This window comes from Hippocampus bargibanti, linkage group LG08, assembly GCF_051943395.1.
Source record: "Hippocampus bargibanti isolate YZ-2025 linkage group LG08, ASM5194339v1, whole genome shotgun sequence".
NCBI classification, from domain to species: domain Eukaryota; kingdom Metazoa; phylum Chordata; class Actinopteri; order Syngnathiformes; family Syngnathidae; genus Hippocampus; species Hippocampus bargibanti.
The window spans coordinates 21,009,593-21,030,372 of NC_142741.1; the positions used below are offsets into that span (position 1 = coordinate 21,009,593).

The 20,780-nt window shown below is 40.0% G+C and overlaps 2 protein-coding genes and 2 non-coding genes across 7 annotated transcripts; 3 read left to right on the forward strand and 1 right to left on the reverse strand.

Moving 5' to 3' along the window:
* The first annotated feature begins 647 nt into the window (after window positions 1-647).
* On the forward strand, window positions 648-720 carry trnak-cuu (transfer RNA lysine (anticodon CUU)). The gene has a single exon. It is a non-coding gene; the product is annotated as a tRNA-Lys (tRNA).
* Window positions 721-3,937: 3,217 nt separating this feature from the next.
* On the forward strand, window positions 3,938-10,578 carry glb1l (galactosidase, beta 1-like). The gene is made up of 16 exons (XM_089002672.1): window positions 3,938-4,164; window positions 4,431-4,600; window positions 4,681-4,831; window positions 5,066-5,126; window positions 5,381-5,475; window positions 5,577-5,757; window positions 5,830-5,888; window positions 5,970-6,091; window positions 7,730-7,770; window positions 7,854-7,972; window positions 8,067-8,141; window positions 8,863-8,949; window positions 9,027-9,140; window positions 9,229-9,360; window positions 9,748-9,966; window positions 10,030-10,578. The coding sequence occupies exons 1-16, from the start codon at window positions 4,105-4,107 to the stop codon at window positions 10,228-10,230; spliced, it is 1,887 nt and encodes a 628-aa protein (XP_088858798.1). The 5' UTR covers window positions 3,938-4,104; the 3' UTR covers window positions 10,231-10,578.
* Window positions 10,259-17,892, reverse strand: ankzf1 (ankyrin repeat and zinc finger peptidyl tRNA hydrolase 1). 4 transcript variants are annotated; one of them, XM_089002671.1, is made up of 16 exons: window positions 17,824-17,892; window positions 16,990-17,128; window positions 16,815-16,909; window positions 16,532-16,634; window positions 16,232-16,443; window positions 15,994-16,103; window positions 15,692-15,845; window positions 14,711-14,933; window positions 14,515-14,613; window positions 12,648-12,830; window positions 12,410-12,517; window positions 11,501-11,777; window positions 11,288-11,399; window positions 11,046-11,213; window positions 10,891-10,961; window positions 10,259-10,801 (listed from the first exon to the last, which is right to left on the reverse strand). In XM_089002671.1, exons 1-16 carry the CDS (start codon window positions 17,824-17,826, stop codon window positions 10,675-10,677), a joined length of 2,184 nt encoding a protein of 727 aa, XP_088858797.1. In that variant the 5' UTR covers window positions 17,827-17,892; the 3' UTR covers window positions 10,259-10,674. The 4 variants fall into 4 exon arrangements, with proteins under 4 accessions (XP_088858797.1, XP_088858796.1, XP_088858795.1 ...); XM_089002670.1 differs by having other exon boundaries at window positions 12,648-12,833; XM_089002669.1 differs by having other exon boundaries at window positions 10,259-10,961.
* Window positions 17,893-18,269: 377 nt separating this feature from the next.
* Window positions 18,270-18,342, forward strand: trnak-uuu (transfer RNA lysine (anticodon UUU)). The gene has a single exon. It is a non-coding gene; the product is annotated as a tRNA-Lys (tRNA).
* The last annotated feature ends 2,438 nt before the right edge of the window (window positions 18,343-20,780 follow it).

Genomic DNA, 20,780 nt, shown 5'->3' on the forward strand with positions numbered 1-20,780 from the left:
CACGACAGGAGCTGCAACCATTTGTCAAGTCCTACCATTGGTAGTAAAATATATGATGACATGCAGCTGTAATAAAGGTGAATTTGAGACACGTGTAAATTGAATTCTTAATCTACGCTGCACGCTTTTCTCAGAAATAAATTGAAGGGTATTACAATGAAGAACAGGAAAATACAAAGTTGGACGATTGTATGTAAAGCCTTGACGGATTGATTACTTAACAACTACTTTCCATATTATTTGGATGCGATTTCCCCCTGGTTGTGTTGTCACGTGCGTTTAATACCATACAACAGTGTTTTTCAACTTTTTTGAACCACGGCACGTTTTTTTACATTGGAATTTTTTTGCGGCACACCATCAACCATCTCGCAGGAAAGAGGCAATCGGTGACGTGTTGCCACACGGACGAATATTAAATTGCACTCCCAGTCTTTTTCAGCACGGACACTGGACAATGACATAATATTGGCAGAAAATGATTAATACACGTTTGTAAAATTTTCATTGGATAGTTTCTCACGGCACACCTGACGATGTCTCACGGCACACTAGTGTGCCGCTGCACAGTGGTTGACAATCACTGCCATACGTCTTCACGGACAATATCACAGTAGATAATCAGAAAGAGAACGCACTGCACATATGCCCGGCTAGCTCAGTCGGTAGAGCATGAGACTCTTAATCTCAGGGTCGTGGGTTCGAGCCCCACGTTGGGCGCATGGTTTTTTTCTGACCGAGAAGCGTATTCTACCTGTTTTTTGTGTTCTCCTCACTTGGCCAATAAAGATAATTCTGTTTCTAATATCTCACTTATTGATAACGATCTGAAATGAGCATACTAAAGATGTCGCCATTCTCATTGATTGCAAATGACACCTAAACAGGGAGTACAGGGGACTGACAAAGGACTTTGTGGACTGGTGCCAGCAGAATCACCTCCAGATCAACACTGGCAAAACCAAGGAGCTGGTGGTGGATTTCTGCAGGAAACAATCGTCACCTGCACCATTGAACATCCAGGGTTCGGACATTGAGAGGGTGACCTCCTACAAGTACCTGGGTGTTACTCTCAACAATAAACTGGACTGGACAACAAACACGGATGCCCTAATCAAAAAGGGACAGAGTCGCCTCTTCCTCCTCAGGAAACTGAGGTCTTTTGGAGTTCAGGGGTCACTCCTAAAGACTTTCTATGACTCTGTGGTGGCATCAGCCATCCACTATGGCATTGTCTGCTGGTCAGGCAGCATCACCACCCGGGACAGAAAAAGACTGGAGCGCTTTGTCAAGCGGGCCAGTTCTGTCGTGGGCTGCTCGCTGGACTCTCTTGAGGAGGTGGGCAACAGACGGACGCTAGCTAAACTAAAAGCTATGACGGACAGCCCCTCCCACCCCCTCCTGCCCATCCTGACAGCTCTGGGTAGCTCCTTTAGCCAGAGACTATTACACCCGCGCTGCAAGAAGGAGAGGTACCGCCGCTCGTTCCTACCGACTGCTGTCAGGCTTCACAATTCCCAATGATCACATGTGAAAAAAAAAAACAACAAAAAAAAACTGGACACTTGTAAATATGGGTTGTTGCAATATATCTAAATGCATCTCTTTATTCTGCACTATGTACAGTCTTGTTTATAGAACGGTTTTTGCACATCTACATTTGCACAGTATACAGTTGACATTTTTATTTTGTTATGCTTAGAATATCTTGTTTTCTATCCTTTCACTCCCACCCCAACCCCATCCCTCTTCAATTGCTGCTGTGGACTGCAAATTTCCCCATTGCGGGACGAATAAAGGTATTCTGATTCTGATTCTGATTCTCATTGATCAGTAATGACGGCGCATAAACAAATGATGTCATCTACATTGATTAAACAGAGTATATCTTGCAACACCTATTGTGGATCTTCGTTTCCGTTGTTTCATATCTCCTATTTATAAAGTTTAAGTTAACTGTAAAACTGACAAACAACAAAAGTCAAGTAAACATATTTAAGCACCAAAATGTTCTAAAAGGTATAATTTTATCGAATGAAAGTCCACTAATGTTAGCACGAAGTGTGAAAAAAAATAGATGGGCAAATGGAAATTAACATGAGTATTACAATAAATACAAGCCTTCAAACAACTGCACCTTTAACAGACATTGGAGCTGTCACACACACAAAACATAAAACATAGAATTAAACAATATACCATATTTCGGTTATAATACAAACTGCCTTGATCTTCCTTTCGGGTTTTCCCTTCAAGGGGTGGCCACAGCAAATCAATGTCCTCCATCTTCAGCGGTTTGATCCGCATGTTTGTTTTGGCCAAGCTTTTACGTCGGATGCCCTTCCTGACACAACCCTCTGTACTTATCCGGGCTTGGGACCGGCACAAGAAGACTGATGTCCGTTTGTGGCTACAGAACAAGCAACTCGCTCAGTAAAAGGCTCCCAAATACAAAATGGACAAACCGGCTTGATGCTAACATTAAAAACCAAACGGCGCTTAAAGTGCAATGGAAATGAGCATCCCTGTGAGAGAATTAAAACCATTCACATGACTGCTGATTTGACACACAAAGCAATCCATTCTTTCGAAGGGAACAATGATTTTGTCTAAGGTTTACAGTTGCCGGTAAGCATCTCTGCCTCTTCTTGTTTCTAAATTTGATTTAGACTACTTCCTCAAAAAAAGCAAGTGGGGAGATTTTAACAGGTGTGTAACATCATCATGGGTAGCATGGCGACCCAGTGGTTTGCACAGATGTGGTTAAGTTGTGCTTCAGAGTTAACAGTTGTGCGAAAGAGGCAAATTACATTTTTGAATCAAACAAAAGGGCCATGTAATTGGAGTAAAAAAGAAAAAAAAGTTTTGTTCATGGCAAATTATTTTTGTGTGTATGTTTTCAAAGATTGCCGTGCTAAGGAGTTTTTAACACTAACAAAAACAAATAAAATGGATTCAAAACTCCAGACCAGAAAAAGACCCAATACCAGGTTTTGATCACAAAACCCCCAGAAACGGCCTGTTAGTTAAGTGGTTCGCAATGAATGAATGAATGAATGAATGAATGAATGAATGAATGAATGAATGAATGAATTGTTAAAATGAGTGATTCCTTTAACATGTGGATCAAACCTCTGAAAATGGAGGACACTGATTTGCTGCGGCGACCCCTTGAAGGGAAAAGCCTAAAGGAAAAGAAGTACACTACTGTACAAAGATGAAGAGAAATCTTCTATATTTTCATGTTTGATGCCTGGTGTGATTTACGTCAACTGAATTTTACTGTTCACCACCAGCGTCACCGTAGCGCCATCCTGTGCCCGTGACGGTACATGTCATGGTTTTGGTCTTTTATAAATGTAATAATATATAGTTGATAATAATATAACCAGATAGATTCGGTGGAAGAGGGATTACTTAGTGTGTTTAAAACATTTTAACGTCGTAAAAATAAACTGTCAAATTACGCGGTTCCATTGCTGGGATACGTAAGCGCGTCCACCATATTGCATGTGTTACCAACAGTGACAACATATCGGTACAGTATGTACTGTAAAACGCAAAAATATGATAGCAGCTCATTCACCTGTCCATTTACGAACTACACGAATTAATGTCATTAGATGAGAAGTGAAATTGCATAACTCTTATTTGTCCGACATTGGAGAAATTCCAAATGCTCAGTAGAAAAGTTATGAAAGGAACAGAAAAGATAAAAGAATAAGTAGAAAAAATATATATCAATCATCGAAATAATTGTTGCAATTTCCATGTGAATGCTCATCTCATGGAATTTAGCTATCGCTATAAACGTTCATAAAATTCCAAAAAACACATACCCTTGAGATTTATAACCGCTCGTCCGAGCAAGACACATCCAATATGGCGGCATTAACGCACCAATGGGATCTAAAAGCGATTTCCACTTACTGGTTCCCGTCCTACGGCCAACAGGTCACATGATGGCGCATGGTCCCCTCGGGAACAACAAACTACTAGAATGTTCACACTTTTTGAATTGCTGAGCCTACATCCTCGGAATTTCTCCAGAAACAACACTAATGTTTGGGCTTTTGTAGAGGGATACGGCAATAGGCAGCCGCCATGTTCGCGAGTGTCTTGTTCTTCGTCACCCTGAGCTGTGCATGTTCAACTGCCCAAGGGGTAAGATCGAACGTGCAACTTGCTTTTCTTTATTCAATCAAGGCAATCATCTTAATTAGTTTGACCAAGCTGGGGGTTTATAACAATGCTGAATTTGCGTTGTATTTGTTCTTATTCTTGTGTGTTAAATTTCCTCATATTTATAAAAAAAGTGAATGATAACAAAATCATCATCTTTTTTCAAACTCAGATTAATTGAAAAAAAAATCGACAAATCGCTCTGAACTAAATCTGTAAAACTTTCAGTACATGTTCTTGTTTTGCAGTTGTGGTCTGAGAGATCATTCACCATAGACTATAAAAACAATTGTTTCCTGAAAGATGGGAAGCCCTTTCAGTATATCTCTGGCAGCATTCACTACTCCCGAATTTCACGCTTCTACTGGAAGGACCGGCTGCTCAAGATGTACATGGCGGGACTTGACGCAATCCAAGTGTAAGGTTGAAGTATGAAAAACAGCTTTGAGGACAATAATGTTGACCAATCTGATGTTTTTTTTATATCCCTGCATGCAGATATGTTCCTTGGAACTTCCATGAAACAGTTGAAGGAATCCACAACTTCACAGGGGGCCGTGATTTAGAGCATTTCTTGCATCTGGCCAATCAGACGGGTCTTTTGGTCATTCTGCGTCCAGGCCCATATATCTGTGCAGAATGGGAGATGGTGAGAAATCGCTGTTTGTATTTGATAACATCCATAAAACTGTATAGAGCGCTAATTATGTCACACCATCAAATTCATTTTTCACCCAATTCTGATTTGATATAATTTTGAAACATCCCATGGAATAAATTGATTCAAGTCAATCCGTCATCATTACAAAACTTGAAACCTTGCTGTCCAACTGGGATCTACCCCTATGTCTGCAACCTAAAATGATTTTTTTTTCTCTTTCAGGGTGGATTGCCAGCATGGTTACTTCAAAGAAACAACATACGATTACGCTCTGCTGATCCAGGTCCAACATACAAGCATGTAGGAATACAAATTACAGTAAAGTCTCGTTATATCGATATCGGTTATATCGATAGTACTGCGTATTATGATACTATTTCTATGAACACAAGGAGAAAATTTACATGCCGCAGGATCGGATATATCGATAGTCCGGTTATATCGATATTTTTTCCGACTCCCGAGAATATCGATATAACGAGACTTTACTGTATTTCATTGTTTGCTCAGTCGCTTGAAATTACTTTTGTTGTCCAGTTTATTTGCAGGCGGTCAGCAACTGGTTTGCTGTTCTTCTCCCCAAAATGTCACCCTGGCTGTATGCTAATGGTGGAAACATCATTAGTGTCCAGGTATAGGAAGAACTGCAGTAGTTTCTTTGAAGGCTTTTCTTCCTTCCCACTAAATACAATGCAACCTTCAAATCCGTTGTTGCTCCTGCTGTCACTGTCAGGTAGAGAACGAGTATGGAAGCTACTACGCTTGTGACCACAACTACATGCGTCACCTGCGGACTGTGCTGCAAATTTTTCTGGGAAAAGGTACCGTCCTCTTTACCACCGATGGCAACACAGACAAGGAAATGACATGCGGGACTCTGGAGGGATTATACGCCACTGTGGACTTTGGCACAGGTTTACCTTTGCACAATTGTAGATTATCTTTGTTAGAAACTCAAAAATGTTGTGTTATCTGCCTTCCTGTAGGTGACAACATCACTGAAGCCTTCAACAGGCAAAGGAGGTTTGAACCGCGAGGTCCTTTGGTGAGTTGCAATATGTAAATTTAAAGTTGCGGTATGCAGCGACGTGGACAGAGGTGAAATGTGTTTTTGATGACACTGCAGGTCAATTCAGAGTATTACACTGGCTGGTTGGATCACTGGGGTGATGAACATGCCATGGTTGATACTCAGAAGGTCAGCAGAGGTTTAGCAGAGATGCTAAACATGGGTGCTAACATCAACATGTACGTCCACACAAACACTCAAATCCTCAATGCCCTACAATAGAACCTTGGGTTGAACACAAGCTCTCACAGACCTCCATTTTGTTTGAAATTGAAAACAATTTAATTTAGCTAGCGCTATTCAATAATAATTCAGGCTTTTCATTAAAAACGTCTGATTTCTTTTCACCTAATTTTAGATTTCCAATTCAATTTTCCCACTAAATAACAATGGCAATACTGGATTTAAAGGACAACCGACGTCTCCGGACAAGTTGTGTCCATAATTTGTAAAATGGCTGATCTACTGAGCGTATTTTACAAAGATTCCACCGCATATAGCTATGTTTTACGTGTCCCCGTACGTGACATCACTAAAGGACTGCCCCTGACTGTAAAAAAAAGACGCATTGTAGCGGTCCTTCCATCACATCAATGTATTTTGCTGCACTTGTTTGGTCTGGGGAACGCGTGTTGCACCCAAAAGCCGCCAGAAGGTCAGGAGAAGGCGTCCAAGCGCCATATAAGTAATTTATCAGCCTCTGGAAACAGAGGTGGCTACAGGAGGTCGCCATTTTGTGCCTCTTTTTTTGGGGTGAGACATTTCCCCCAATGTTGCCTCAAAATGGCACGAAATAAATTATTTAATCAATTGCAAACATGTATGCTTTCCTCTTCAGAACTATTTGAATCATATTCATAACTGGATGTGTAACAAGAAAGCATATTCTCCGAATCTGAAGCCATTGTTTTGATTCACTAGCAATGCAGGACGTCTTGGCGTGATGTCATGAACTGGGGGCGGGACTTTCTGAAAATGCACAATTCGCAGCTCAATTTTTTGCAGATTTTGGACACTAAGTCATTTTTATTGGTGTTTTGCATTTGACTAAAAATATCATACTGCGTGTTTTGGGTATTTTAGATGCTATAAAACGTTTTTATGATGTCAGTTAAAAAACAAAAAAGTGACGTCGGTTGTCCTTTAAGAGGTTTTGCTTTGTTTGACCATTTCGGAGGCTTGCTTTTTTCCTCCTCACACACACCCAAAACTTTTTAAAACCATCACAAAAACTGTATTTTTTTCCCAAAACATGCATGTCTAAGAATTCACGCCAACAAACAAAATGATCACGTCATGTAGTTCAACTTTGTGTGGACTTTATATCTTGTTATTCCTAATGGAAGATTTTAACTTGACATGCAAAAAAATATAAGTAATTTCCAATTAATAAGTGAAAAGAATCAGAATCACAAAGCCTTCAATAGTCCCACAATGGGGAAATGTTCAATGTTTGTGCAATCTTTTTTGATGAAATGACAACACAGTACATGTCTTGCTCTGAACTATGGAAGCCACACACAAACCCGTCCTGACAGATACTGTCTTTGATAAAATTGATTAATTAACCAACTCTAATAAAGCTAATGATTTCAGATACAGTAAAGTCTCGTTATATCGATATCGGATATATCGATACTATTTCTATGCACGCACAGAAAAAATTACATGCAAACAGGGTCGGATATATCGATAGTCCCGGTTATATCGATATTTTTTCGGACTCCCTTGAATATCGATATAACGAGACTTTACTGTATTTTAATTAGATACACCAATTGTGTTCCAAATAGATCATTACTCTTTCCTCCCCACAGGTACATGTTTGAAGGAGGGACCAACTTTGGCTACTGGAATGGTTCGGTGTAAATTCACTGCTTGTAATGACAATATTGTCCATGTTTCTTTGTTTACTCATCTCGTGTCACTCCTCGTGGTAAGGTGCTGACCACGACACCAAGTTCAGTCCCGTGGTGACGAGTTATGACTATGACGCGCCACTTTCGGAGGCGGGGGACCCAACAGAGAAGCTGCTGGCCATCAGAGATGTCATTAAAACGGCACGATGGATTTACACGCCACCTACACCGTGTTGATGCACTATCTACGCTTGTACATGTAGTGAGAGCCAACATTGTGTTATTGTCACTGCAGTTTAAGGCCATTCCACTTGGACCCATGCCACCTGCTACTCCAAAATTTGCCTATGGCTTTGTAATGCTAACAAAGGTATGTTTTCTTTCTTCTTTTTTTTAATATACCTCCTCCACAAGTTGCACTGGGCATCATTTTTTTTCTGTGAATCCATTTTGGACATACTGGTGCATCTCAGTGAGTTGGATTAAAATTCATTTGCAGGTTTTCAGTCACATATTCGTAAAGTGAAACACACTCCAAAAATATTTTAATGTAATCTTTTCCTTTCTCTTCTCATGTTGTTATGCTTATCTTCTAGCTAGCCATCGATTTTCCAGACCGCTTAATCCTCATTAGGGTCATGGGAGGTGCTGGAGCCTATCCCAGCCGTTTTCAGGCACTAAGCAGAAGACACCCTGTATTGGTTGCCAGCCAATCGCAGGGCACACAGAGACAAACAACCAACCAGTCACTCTCACAATCACACCGAGAGACAATTAAGAGTATTCATTCAGCACTGTGCATGTTTTTTGTAATGTGGGCGGAAACCAAAAGACCCAGAGAAAACCCACGCGGGCCCAGAACATGCAAACGCCACACAGGGAGGCCGGAGTGAGTCTTGAACTCACAACCTCTGCACTGTGAAGCTGGCGTGCATCCCACTCGACTACTCTTCGAACTAGCGATTTTGTTAATACCAATTTGCCTATTCAGATCCTATTTTGCAGGTGTCCACAATTTTATATTATAGATGAGACATTTTCTAGGTTTTTGACGCCTTGCTTTTCATGCAAACAGACATTTTTTCCCCTAGGTGGATAACATCAACAGTCTATTGGACACATTTTCGCTGGGGCCCGTTCAATCAAAGTACCCTTTAACGTTTGAGGAGCTGAAACAGGTAGCTTGACTTTAAAAATAGAGAGAAGTCCCCTAGCTTCTGGTGCGTCTCAAAGCTAATGCATCATCTGTGTTCAGTTCTATGGATACGTGCTGTATCAGACCACATTACCCCAAAATCTTACCAAGCCCACGCCACTCATCTCTCCCTTGAATGGCATCCGTGACCGTGCGTATGTTTCTGTCAATGGGGTAAGCCTTCACTCAAAACAAAGTTGTGTTACAATACAAAGTCAAATCAAGATTGAGTGTTATGATTATGGTTAAAATATGTGAACAGGTTTTCCAGGGTGTATTGGAGCGAGACTCTGTACTGGTGATGAACGTTACAGGACGGCAGGGGGATATCATGGACATCCTTGTGGAGAACATGGGCAGAGTTAACTTTGGGAGCCATATTAATGACTACAAGGTAAGGCTACAATAAATTGTTTGGCCTATGAAGTTGAAAGTTTGGCAAATGATATTTGCTTTACAGGCATTTTAAAACTGTAAACTGACCACATCCCGTATTTAAAACCGACTCGTCAAACAGTTCGTACTTTAGGACTGCTGTTTTGGTTAGCAATAGAATTTACTTTTTCAGTTAACCCTTGGTCATCTTTGAATTGAGAATCACATTTTCTATCTTTCTTCCTGGGGGGAAAATGGATTGCATCTGCTTGAGCAAAGTCATTTGATTATACTGCTGGAAGATGTATCAAGCATTTAATTGAAACATGGTGTTGATTATAAAAGGCACCACTAAGGAAGATAACTTTCGCGAAACGATTTCAAGGACAAATTCAATCAATTCCAGGGTATCATCGGCAACCTAATCTTGGGCCAAGATGTACTAACTGACTGGAAGATGTACCCTTTGAACATTGACGACGCCGTTTCTGCTGGTTGGCCTCACACGCTGAGTTTGCATGACCAAACAAACAGACCTTCAATTGGACCAACCTTCTACAGGGGAACGTTGCAGCCCAACGGTGTAGCGTGGGACACTTTTCTAAAACTAAATGAATGGAAAAAGGTAAGATAACATAGTTAAAATGTATATACTTGCCTATCTTGATCCATTGTTTTTTTTGGTTAGGGTCAGGTTTGGATCAATGGTGTAAATTTGGGGCGATACTGGCCAGCCAGGGGCCCGCAGCAAACCCTTTACGTTCCTGGACCTCTGCTCAGTACCACCCTGCCCAACAACATCACGGTGCTGGAGCTAGAAGAGGCGCCAGTACATTTAAGGCTTCTCTTCATGGACCGACCTCTGCTCAAAGTTGCTGATAAATCCTGACAATATGATACAGTCCATGCTTGTCATGTCCAGTTTAAGATTTTATTACCTTGACTACTGTTGTTTTATACACACCCGATTCCAGTGGTTATGATAGTGTTAAATAAAAACAGAAGACAATGAATGGTTTGCAAATAATCAAGCTTATCATAATTTACGTCCGTGTAAGCTCTTATCATGATTTGAACACACTACAAAAACAAGATATTTAATGTTCAAACAGATAAAATGTATTTGCAAAATAATCTTTGTCTTCATAGTTTATCATTTGATAGTACATCATTGATGCAATGACAATTTAGTTTTACCCCTGAGAGTAACAGTGGATCTTTTAGAAAGAGCATTTATGTATTTTTGCAAGATAGATGCTGTTTAAATCTACTTTCTGTAATAATAATTCATAATTTCCCAACCTCAAAAGGGGTAGAATCATATAAGAAGTCCTTAGCTCTTTCCTGCTGAAGCATTAACTTTGCGATGTGCTTGCACGCAGCCAGGGCTGCAGAAGGAGAAATCCAGGTACTGGAATGGGATCTTGCCAAGCACAGATTCTCCACAGAGCCAGCACCTCCTAGTAATAGACAGTCCAGAACCACAAAAAGGGGGCAAAACTGACATTTGGTGGCCATTTTGTGACACCTTGTGGATGTAGACACATACTTGATGTTGGAGAGGCCGACTCCGGTCGCAGCTACTTGTTCTGCCAACCTCCCCTCAGCTGCCAAAGCTCTCTGGTGTTAAAAAAAAAGAAACATTTGCGACATGCTGGAATTGGAGGTAAAATGAGTATTAAATAAACATGGCCAAAAAGTCACCTTTTCCCGATCTGATAAAGATGCAAACTTCTTCTTTTCTTCCAGTTCCATTTCCTGTTGTCTCTTCTCTTCCTTTTGTGTCTTCTCGCGTAGTTTTTTCTGTGCCTTTTGAGCCTTTTTCTTCTCCATCTTCATTGATTCAATCTCCGCTGTTAATGGCCCGGGTACCTTTCGGAGGCGTAGATAAAAAAAAGTGTTTCATTTGCATGCATGTGACAAATTCAACATGCTTAGCTTCTTACCCGAGCCTTATTGTAGTCATACTTGTCAGGATTGTCACCCATGTATTTACGAAACACGTTCCTTGTATCCTTGTCGGGGCAGACGTTATATGGGGTCCGCCCTTTGAGATCACTGCGGGAGAACCTTGTGTCACAGCCTTATTCCAAAAGACTTCACACAAACTAAGTTTTGGGAGGATTAAAAACAACAATTCGAATTAATGATATTCCTACCTGCATGCCGGATCAGCTCCAGCATCCAGCAGCAGCCTGACGGCAGCCTTCTGAGCGGCCGCTGATGCAACATGCAGCAAAGTGAACCCCGAAGAGTCAATGTGTTTATTAAGAAGAGTCAAAGGACTGGCAGTGTCTACAGCCTCGCTAACTGGCAGCTCTTGAGGTTCTTCAGAAAGATGGAGGAGATGGCATAAGGAAGCCACATCCCCAACCTTACAGGCTGTGAAGAGGGCATCCCTCAAGATGTACTCAGATGATGAATCCTCTGTTGCTTCTATTGGACAATAAAATAGGCTCGTTACAATGCAAGCACGAAACAAATTAAGTTCTCCGACATGAAACATCCATCCATTTTTGATAGCGCTTGTCTTTATTAGTTCTGCAGGTGCGTTAGCTGTAGGCCGCTCATCATATTGTTGCCTGCTAGTGCTCAAACAACAATCCTGAAATATCTAGCGATCCATTTTCTATCGCTTCTCAGGGTCAGGTTGCGGGGGCAACAGCACTAGCGGAGAACACTTCCTTCATTTCAATTCAACTTTAGTCACGTGATTAACATAAGTGTAAACCAGGGGTGTCAAAGTCATTTTTTTGCCGCGGGCCACATTGTAGTTATGGTTTCCTCTGAAGGGCCGTTATGAATTTGGGGAAGAAATTAGAATGTTTAATCCCCTCCACATATATAGCGCACAACAAATTAATGAATAACTACTTTTCAAATCTGAAGTTAAGAATAATGACTGTTATTGTGGTTTACATCAAAAAATATGAAATATTGGTTTGGATTTTAGCAAGCATCATGGAATTTCACAAGTTTGATTTGCTTTCGCGAGCCGAAAAAAAATGATGTGGTGGGCCGGATTTGGCCCCCGGGCCTTGACTTTGACTCCTGTGGTGCAAACGTACCCTTCCGTTGTTTCTGCTTTCTACTCTTGCTCCTTGGTTGTGTTTGCTGAGCGACGTCATCTTCCTCAATGACTTCATTTACTTCTGTGTTACTGAGGTCTCCCATATCTGAATAAGAATTATAATTATATGTGTTAATATTACAATTTATTCATACCATTACAATGAAAAATGAAAATTTTCCACTGCGACACTAATAAAGGCAAATCCAAATCCAATCCAAATCCAAAAAACGTACAATTTTCTTCACATTTGTTATCCACCTCCTCTTCCTCCTTCTTCTTCCTTCTCCTCCTCCTCCTGTTGTGTCTAGAGGGTTGGATGTCAAACTCCTTGAGGTCCTGGGTTCCAATGGTCGACTCCACCATCTCAAACTGGATCTCACCTCTTTCCTCCACATCTGAGCTGCTCTGGGTCACTTCTGCTGAGGTAGAAAAAAAAAAAATCCTCATAGTGGTATAACAATATACTTTGTGACCCTTCATAATCCAATACTTGGTCTATATGAATTCTAACGTTTTTAAAATCATTAGAAATACAGTAAAGTCTCGTTATATCGATATTCAAGGGAGTCCGAAAAAATATCGATATAACCGGGACTATCGATATATCCGACCCTGTTTGCATGTAATTTTCTCCGTACGTGCATAGAAATAGTATCGATATAACCGGGACTATCGATATATCCGATATCGATATAACGAGACTTTACTGTACATTGTTGTCGATTGTGAGAATTTTCAACATGCTAACTTCTGTGTGTTTGTGTTTTTTATAATTTGAATATTGAACGTAGTGTGTTCTCAGCCTGGTGAGATAGCATTTCTTTTCTGCTGTCACAATAACCTTCCACAAGTATATTCGATATGGTTACCGTATTTTCAGGTGTATAAAGCACACCCAAAAGACTTCATTTTCTTCAAAAGATGATCCTACGGTTATACGCAGGTGCGCCTTAAATGTAACGTAATATTGAACCACAACAGGTCTCGCAACTACTGTCAGCAGCCACCGACTCCATTTCCTTCTGTAGAAGTAGTGCATAACCCCAGTCGCTACTGTATTGCCTTGTGATGTGCCCTATATTTGTAATTTTTTATATATTTATATCTTATACTGTATTTTGAAAACTTTTCATTCACGGTAGGTGTGCCTTATCGTCCGGTGATCCTTATATATGGAAAACGTTACAAAATACACCATTCATTGGGGGTGTGCCTTATACTCCGGTGCACCTTATACATCAGAAAATACGGTAATTATTGACAATATTCATCTCTGGGTCCAAAGTCACCAAAACACTGCTGCATTTTTATCAACGTTATATAACTCATTCACTGCCAGACATGCAAAAATGTGTCCACTCCAGTGCCAGGGTTTTTGTCATTGTCACTTGAATTACAGGACCCACAGAATATTGAGTTTTAGGACTACGTAAACATTCAATACAGCGTAAGAAACCTTAGACTAGCATCGTTCATCAGGGAAAAAAGGGTTAATTTCTAAATTATATGGGTATGGGGTTATATGAGCTTTAAATAATGGGCTGTTGTTATGTGTCAAAATACAATGCAATACATACATCTTGGTTTATATTGCGCTTTAAAAACAGCTGAAGCTGGAACAAAGCGCTCACAAGGTAAATGCTGCCCCCTTGTGGAAAAGAAAAAAATATTGCCAGAGGCCATGGCCAGCGCTTTATTGGCACCGAAGCATGAAAAAAACAACACTTGAACAAATTTGGGAATGGCGCTCTACGTTATATTTTCAATTCCCGAATAAATTTGTGAATGGCAGCGAATAAGTTAAATATGACATATTTCTAAAAGAAATGTGTCTAATTTTATTAATATTGAATATCTAAGGGCATCGTAAGTTGTTGTTTGTTTGTTTATAACATTAAATATTGGCAATGAACAAATGGAAACCAACATTTAAACAAATTTGTCCTGCAGTAGAAACGGTAAAGCTGAGTTCTGAACTGCACTTTTAGAAACATTTTCGCAATTTATTGATTTTCCAAACGACATTGAGTAGTTGCAGTTTGGACAAGTGTAAAACTGCACAGGGTCATAAACAGAGCAGTTTCTGATCTCGAAACTCACCTTTTTCTTGTTCAGTACTCAGTAAGGCTGCAGGTTGGTCAGTCTTCTTCCATGCCTTCTTTGATACGTTGCTGAAACTGGACATATCAGTGTCTTTTCCTGGATAAGGACATTGCATGGACATTATTGTATCATTCGACCTCCGTGTGACAAAAACATGATCAACTCATAGACTACTGCATTGTAATTCATTTACCATAAACAAGAACTGTGGCAAGCTCATGGTGCACCCGCTGTACTTCGCGAAAGGTTGCCCTCCGTGTGGCGAAGGGAATGCTGTGGACTCTCGAGTCTTTTTTGTCCAGTGGACTTGGGCGCCCGCCAAAGAAGATTGTCTTCTGGTAGCGTGGAGCTCGCACAAATATAGCAGATGCCTCCTTCAAGTGATCGCTCCAGTTCACCAACACATCCTGAATGTCCTGTAAAAATGTATAAGTCTCCACTCAGCTCGGAAGAAATAAGGGGATCATATTGAGTGTAAGAAATACAAACATTTCACGCATTTCATCTCTGGTTACTGATCCATTTCTAATGTGTTCACATTTCAATTTGAATGCATCTGCTTAGGTCAAATTGTTCCTAATTTGAAAATAACTGTACTGTAACAATGGTACAAAGATAAAATTAATCACATATGACCATTCAGAGGTCATTCAGTGGAGACACATGACGTGGATTATCCTCAATTTAACAAATTCCCAGTAGTCATTCTATACTGAGTAGTTAGGGCAGGTGAGCTATTTTTGTACACACAAAGTTAAATTTCAGGTTTTATAATTAGCATCAAATTTAAGAAAATAAAAACAGTACTTTGGGCTGAGTCCTGTGCCCTTATGAATAAATTTTGTTTATTTTTCACACAAAGGTCTCAAGAGGGCTCAGCAAAGTGACTTCATCGACAAAATTGTTCTCTTGTAAACTTTGTCCTCTCTGATGCTAGCCGAGTTGCTCGTGAAAGCTGTGAATCTCAGCAAGGATAAAAAAAGCAAAAAATGTTAAAATGTCCTGATCAAAAATGTGTGTAAAAAAGTATTAAATGTATACTATAAAAAAGTACACACAGGAAATTTGCTGAACAAAAGAAGCAAATTATGCTGATGGCAGTTTGAACGCGAGGTTTTGTGCAATGTTTTCCAAAGAGCAAATTGTAAAAGCGCAGAAGATGTGCTATAGTTGCCTTGACGAGAGCTGCCTCATTGTAGCGTCTCAGAGTGGCTCCAGCAGACTTTGGTGCGTGACTTCGGTTTTGAGAATCTTTGAGTCCTTGGCTGGTGCCCCTCTTGGCGCGCACAGTGTATCGATGGAAGGTCTTGTGTTGAAGGACTTCTTTCCTAAGTAAGTAAAACAATCATGTTGGCAAATATTGGACAACGTATGGAGCCTGTTAAAATAATAAACAAGTTGATAATGAAACAACAGCAACTCAGTGTACTCCATTTAGCTTCAATTCGTGCATTAAAGTGTCAGAAATGAACTTACCCTTGGAAAACAGCACCCGCAAAATGACCACCGCCTGTCATCAGGATTATCCACAGTGATCTCTTGGTAATAGATTTTAAGCAGACCTCCAAACCTTGATCATCATCTGACTGACCAAATAAAATGATCATTAATAAAAGTCACATTCCGTAAATCTTCACAATGCATTTCTTCCAAATTTTGATAACATTGGGTAAACGGATTGAAAAGGGTTCTCCATTCTGATCCTAAGTCTTACCTTTGCATTTAGAATGCAGCGATAGACTGTCAGGTATTGTCCCGTTGAATCCTGGAACACCACTTTGCTGGAGAGCCTTCTTGTCATTAAGCTAATATCATCCGAGTTGTCATTATCGCCACCAGCGGCGCTCCAGCCCGTTTCTGCCTCATCTACATCCGATTCCTCCTCGTCCGAGTCAGACTCTGAACCCGAGATACTTGATAAATCCCCTGTATGGTGATAAGTACAAAACATTTGGCAGAGGTAGAAGTGAAACATAATGCCCAACTTTAAACTACACGGAAGGATTTTCCTTACCAGTTCCAGTCTTGCTCTCAAATTCTTCTGCGGTAACTGGCGACTTCCTTGACATCTTAAGTCTCAAGTTGAATCGATGCCAGTCGAGCTTATAGTGTTCCATCTGAAATTTTATACACACCTGCATATTAGCAAATTGTGGTGCATGGAGACAAACATGTTTACACAGCATGAATAAAAGCACAATTAAGCTTTAATGACTACTCCGTGAGTGTTCCTGAACTAAGGTAATTTTCCCTTGAAAATATAATGTGTTAACCGAGATGGAACTGAAAGCATTGACCTGTTCTTCACGGTTTATAAAGGAGCATCTGCAGGCAGAGCAGGCCATTTTATCCGGGACTTCTCTGACATCCTCGGTCGCTTGATCCTCGAACTCTGAAAGAAATGAAGTTGTATGATGCAAACCGAGTATTATTAACAGAACATGTATTGTGCAAATACGGCATTCTTTATACCTTCTGAGGCCGGCTTGTCCTTCGGACCACTTTGTTTTACAATGGAGTTTACTTGTTTAAATCCTTTGAAGGCCTCATCTTGGGCGGACAAGTCAAATATGGAGCAGTGGTCTGGATTCACGGGTTTTATGTCAAAAACCTGGAATGGCATTACGAAGAAAAAGCATTCATCGCAGGCCAATTGTATTTGCGATAAACCACAATCCTTAACAGAAACAGTGTACGATTAAAAACAAATCCACAAATAATACCGTTCACAGAAAACTGAAAAATGAATAAACACAGATGATCAAATAACGAAATAACAGATGCTGTAGATTAAATTAAGATGAAAAAGCAGCAGTGAACAATAACATTTTCAGGACAGATTGAACCCCCCCCCCCCCCCCCCCACACACACACACACACACACACACACACAAACAAACACACAGTTAAGGCGCGTTGAAAAGGGACGCTTTTTCAATAATTGTCTTTTGAAAAGACTCATTATGTCCATCCGACGTACGACTACGTAAGGAGTCGGAGGTCTCATTGTGAACTACACGGTCTTCGGTGATTTCAATGCCAAGAACATTCAGAGCTTTGTCAACTCGCACTGCAGTTTTTGAGTCTTTGGCTGCTATTAAGTACGAGTACAGATTTTAATTGTTTCAAATAACGAGAGACAAAACACGAGGAAACGCGTCTTGGAGCTCGTCATCGATTACGGATGTTCAAATCAAAGGTATGTACATAAATATATGAATATATTCATGAATATATGAATTCGTATTTCATAAATAATACAATTCATACGTAAAGCCAATTCATACTTAAAGCCAAGCGACTTACCATTTTTACACGATATTTACACTATTGCATGACGATGATGTCAGTTGACACGCCAAACCTCACTTCCTCGTTTGGTGGTGTGCAAAGCAGATCTTTCAACAGTGCCTCTAGCGGCTGCCATATCGATTGGACCCGTATAAATATTTTTGTGTGTTTTTATCGTTGTATTGTGGAATAATAGTGTATAAAATGTACAATCGTAATAAACATGTACTCGTTACTGCTTGTTTTACATTCACTGTATACTCTTGGTTGGAATGCTTCTGACAATCTCTCGAACAAATCACCGTTTTGACTCAAAAGTGCGAGCAGATGCAAATATAGACGCTGACAACGAATGCATTAAATTTGAGTCTTTTGGGAAACAAATCGTTTCCGATGGATCCTAAGGTTTTAGTTCCTTAAGTTTCAATTTGTAAATGTAATTTACCTACATTTCCAATAGAGCCCGGATAGCTCAGTCGGTAGAGCATCAGACTTTTAATCTGAGGGTCCAGGGTTCAAGTCCCTGTTCGGGCGTTGCTTTTTGTTCGGGAATGTTCATGTTCCAATTTTCCTCAAAGTCAGCTTTATTGTCAAATATCCTAATATGTTTGACATACAGCACATGATGTTAGTTACAGGACACCCCAATTCTTCAAACTTCACATCATAAGAACCATTAAGTGCATACCAATGACCATATAGAGTGTAATTGCATTTATGAACAGCTCCCTCTCAATCATAATGAGAACATGAAACTGTCGAAAATCGAAACAGATTTGGATTGAACTTGAACAAAGTTGAACAGAAATCCCAGTTAACCTTTGGAGCGATTTTTGTTCACCTCAAAATAGAGATCTGCAAGCATCTGAGGTAGTTTCTGTAAATGTATTCCCTCCACTGCTGACATACAGACCGAATTGAGCCGCTCATTTATTTTATTGTTTAATAGGTGAGAGCATGGTCAAGAGGGAGGCGATGGATGTGATCTTCAAAGCGAAGGACATCCAAGGTAAGTTGACGTTGAAGATGACGTCTTGTTGGCATCAAAACAGGTGGAATACAGCGTATAGACAAATTGCTGCAACAGACGACAAAACATTTATCTAGAACTGCCTTTTATACAGAACACAGTCAAAATATATTTGTTTCTTGAACGTGAGACCACATTTGGTAGCACCTAAATGATATTTCCAATGACTGAATTTTCCCCTAATTAGCGCCTCTAAAAAAGTTTCCATGTTGATAGTGTAAGCAGCCTCGGTCAGTGAGGACATGATTTGGTCGACAGAGGCAATTGTCTAATAAAGTAGAAGAAACTACAATCTCAAAATAAATGTTTGACCTTCCCGTTTCTGTATGACTGTACAGTACACGAATATTTACAATTACAATTTAAAACCGACCACAAAAGCTCATAAATTATATTTTTGACAAAGACAGAAATGATGGACATTCCACCTCCCATGAGTGTAATTTTTTTATAAAAGAAAGATAATTTTTGGTGTGCTTTTTCCCATTGTTTACTTCTTATTTTTATAGGACTTTTATATTTTATTCGTAAACGGAATGTTTTCTTCAATTTTGTTTGCCGTAATTTTGTCTGTTTTGTTGACGTCAACAACGCGCCTGAGGGACATCTGACAAAATAATGCCGCAATGTCTTCCCGCCTGTATGCCTCCCAAAGGTTGTTTTTTTATTTTTAAAAAAATCACTGCTTTTCATGTCGACCAAACACAAATATGGACTTGATCGCTTCTCTTGGAAAAAAAACATTCTGAAACTTTAAATGTCTTATCGTAAAGAAAGCTGAATCTTACATGCCGTGAAAACACAGTACACCCAAGGTTAACATCATGACGATGTGGAGAGGAATACTGTATATGGTTGATGATAACATGGACCCCATCACCATAGAAACAGAGATGTAGAACATTTCTTTGAGAATATGTATTCAATTTGTTCCATGTTCTCATGAGGCCAACTTCCTTGACATACAGATACGGGTCCATGTGATTCTTCATCTCCAAGGAATGTTGGTCATTCCCTGAGTGGCGGAATTTGTGTTTTTGGGGGGGTTGGCGGGGGTCAGGGCGATTTTTGTCATGTTCTCTGTCACTGTTCAATAAAGCACATTTAAAACAAGAACATGACGTCACGCGTTGTACCACCCATTCGGCTTCAGTTGCTTCTTTTAAAGTAAAGTTTCCGAACAAAGCTTCTCAAAATAAAATACAATTTAATTCAAAGTGAACGACCATGACGGCAGTGCCACTTTGGTTTGGTTGTGTTAATTTTTATATCTTTAAAATAGTGACGGAAACCTGAGACGCTTAGCTTAGCTCAAGCTAATTGTCCTGGAAAGCTAGTTCGGGCAACTGTGCACAGTAGTCTCACGACTTCATCTGTTTTTACATCGTTTCCGCGTTCCAACGACACAGTTTTAACATTAGAATTCAAATATGATCAGACAGCTCCATAACTAACAACAAAGTGTAAATTTAGGAGATTGTTTCCATATTTATTTTCATGATGTGCTAATGTATGTGTGACAAGGTTAATTTCAATGCATAAAATCAGTGTTCAACCACAAACGACTCAAATCCGACACACCTTATATTTGTATGACCCCCAGTTGCATGGAAGTGTATTTTGGTCATTTAAAACCAATGACATTAACTTTGGAATGTGTTCTATTTGAACAACAGCCACTTTTTCAATTTCATGTTACTGTAGTTGTGTCTTGACCCGTTGAAAAGAAACATCCAAAGATTTGTATCCCCTTTAATAGAAATGAAACAGGTATAAAAAAAACATCATGAAAATACACTACGTGGGTTGAGGGGTATGGGGGTTGGCTTTCTTTTTCATAGCAGCCCTACCCTAAGTCAATGAGAAGGTGCCGCCCACACTGCTGACCATCTTTGAAGACTAACACACTGACATACTTGCCCATAACAACCATGGTATGATG

What these genes read in the sequence shown, in the direction of transcription:
- ankzf1 (XM_089002668.1), bottom strand. An exon ending in TTATAAACCGTGAAGAACAG is followed by an intron (nt 16,635 to 16,814) that starts GTCAATGCTTTC and finishes ATAAAATTTCAG; the next exon opens with ATGGAACACTATAAGCTCGA. An exon ending in GCGGGTGCTGTTTTCCAAGG is followed by an intron (nt 15,846 to 15,993) that starts GTAAGTTCATTT and finishes TTACTTACTTAG; the next exon opens with GAAAGAAGTCCTTCAACACA.
- glb1l (XM_089002672.1), top strand. Translation starts at nt 4,105, where the DNA reads ATGTTCGCGAGTGTCTTGTTCTTCGTCACCCTGAGCTGTGCATGTTCA. An exon ending in CATGTTCAACTGCCCAAGGG is followed by an intron (nt 4,165 to 4,430) that starts GTAAGATCGAAC and finishes CTTGTTTTGCAG; the next exon opens with TTGTGGTCTGAGAGATCATT. An exon ending in GAAACATCATTAGTGTCCAG is followed by an intron (nt 5,476 to 5,576) that starts GTATAGGAAGAA and finishes TGTCACTGTCAG; the next exon opens with GTAGAGAACGAGTATGGAAG.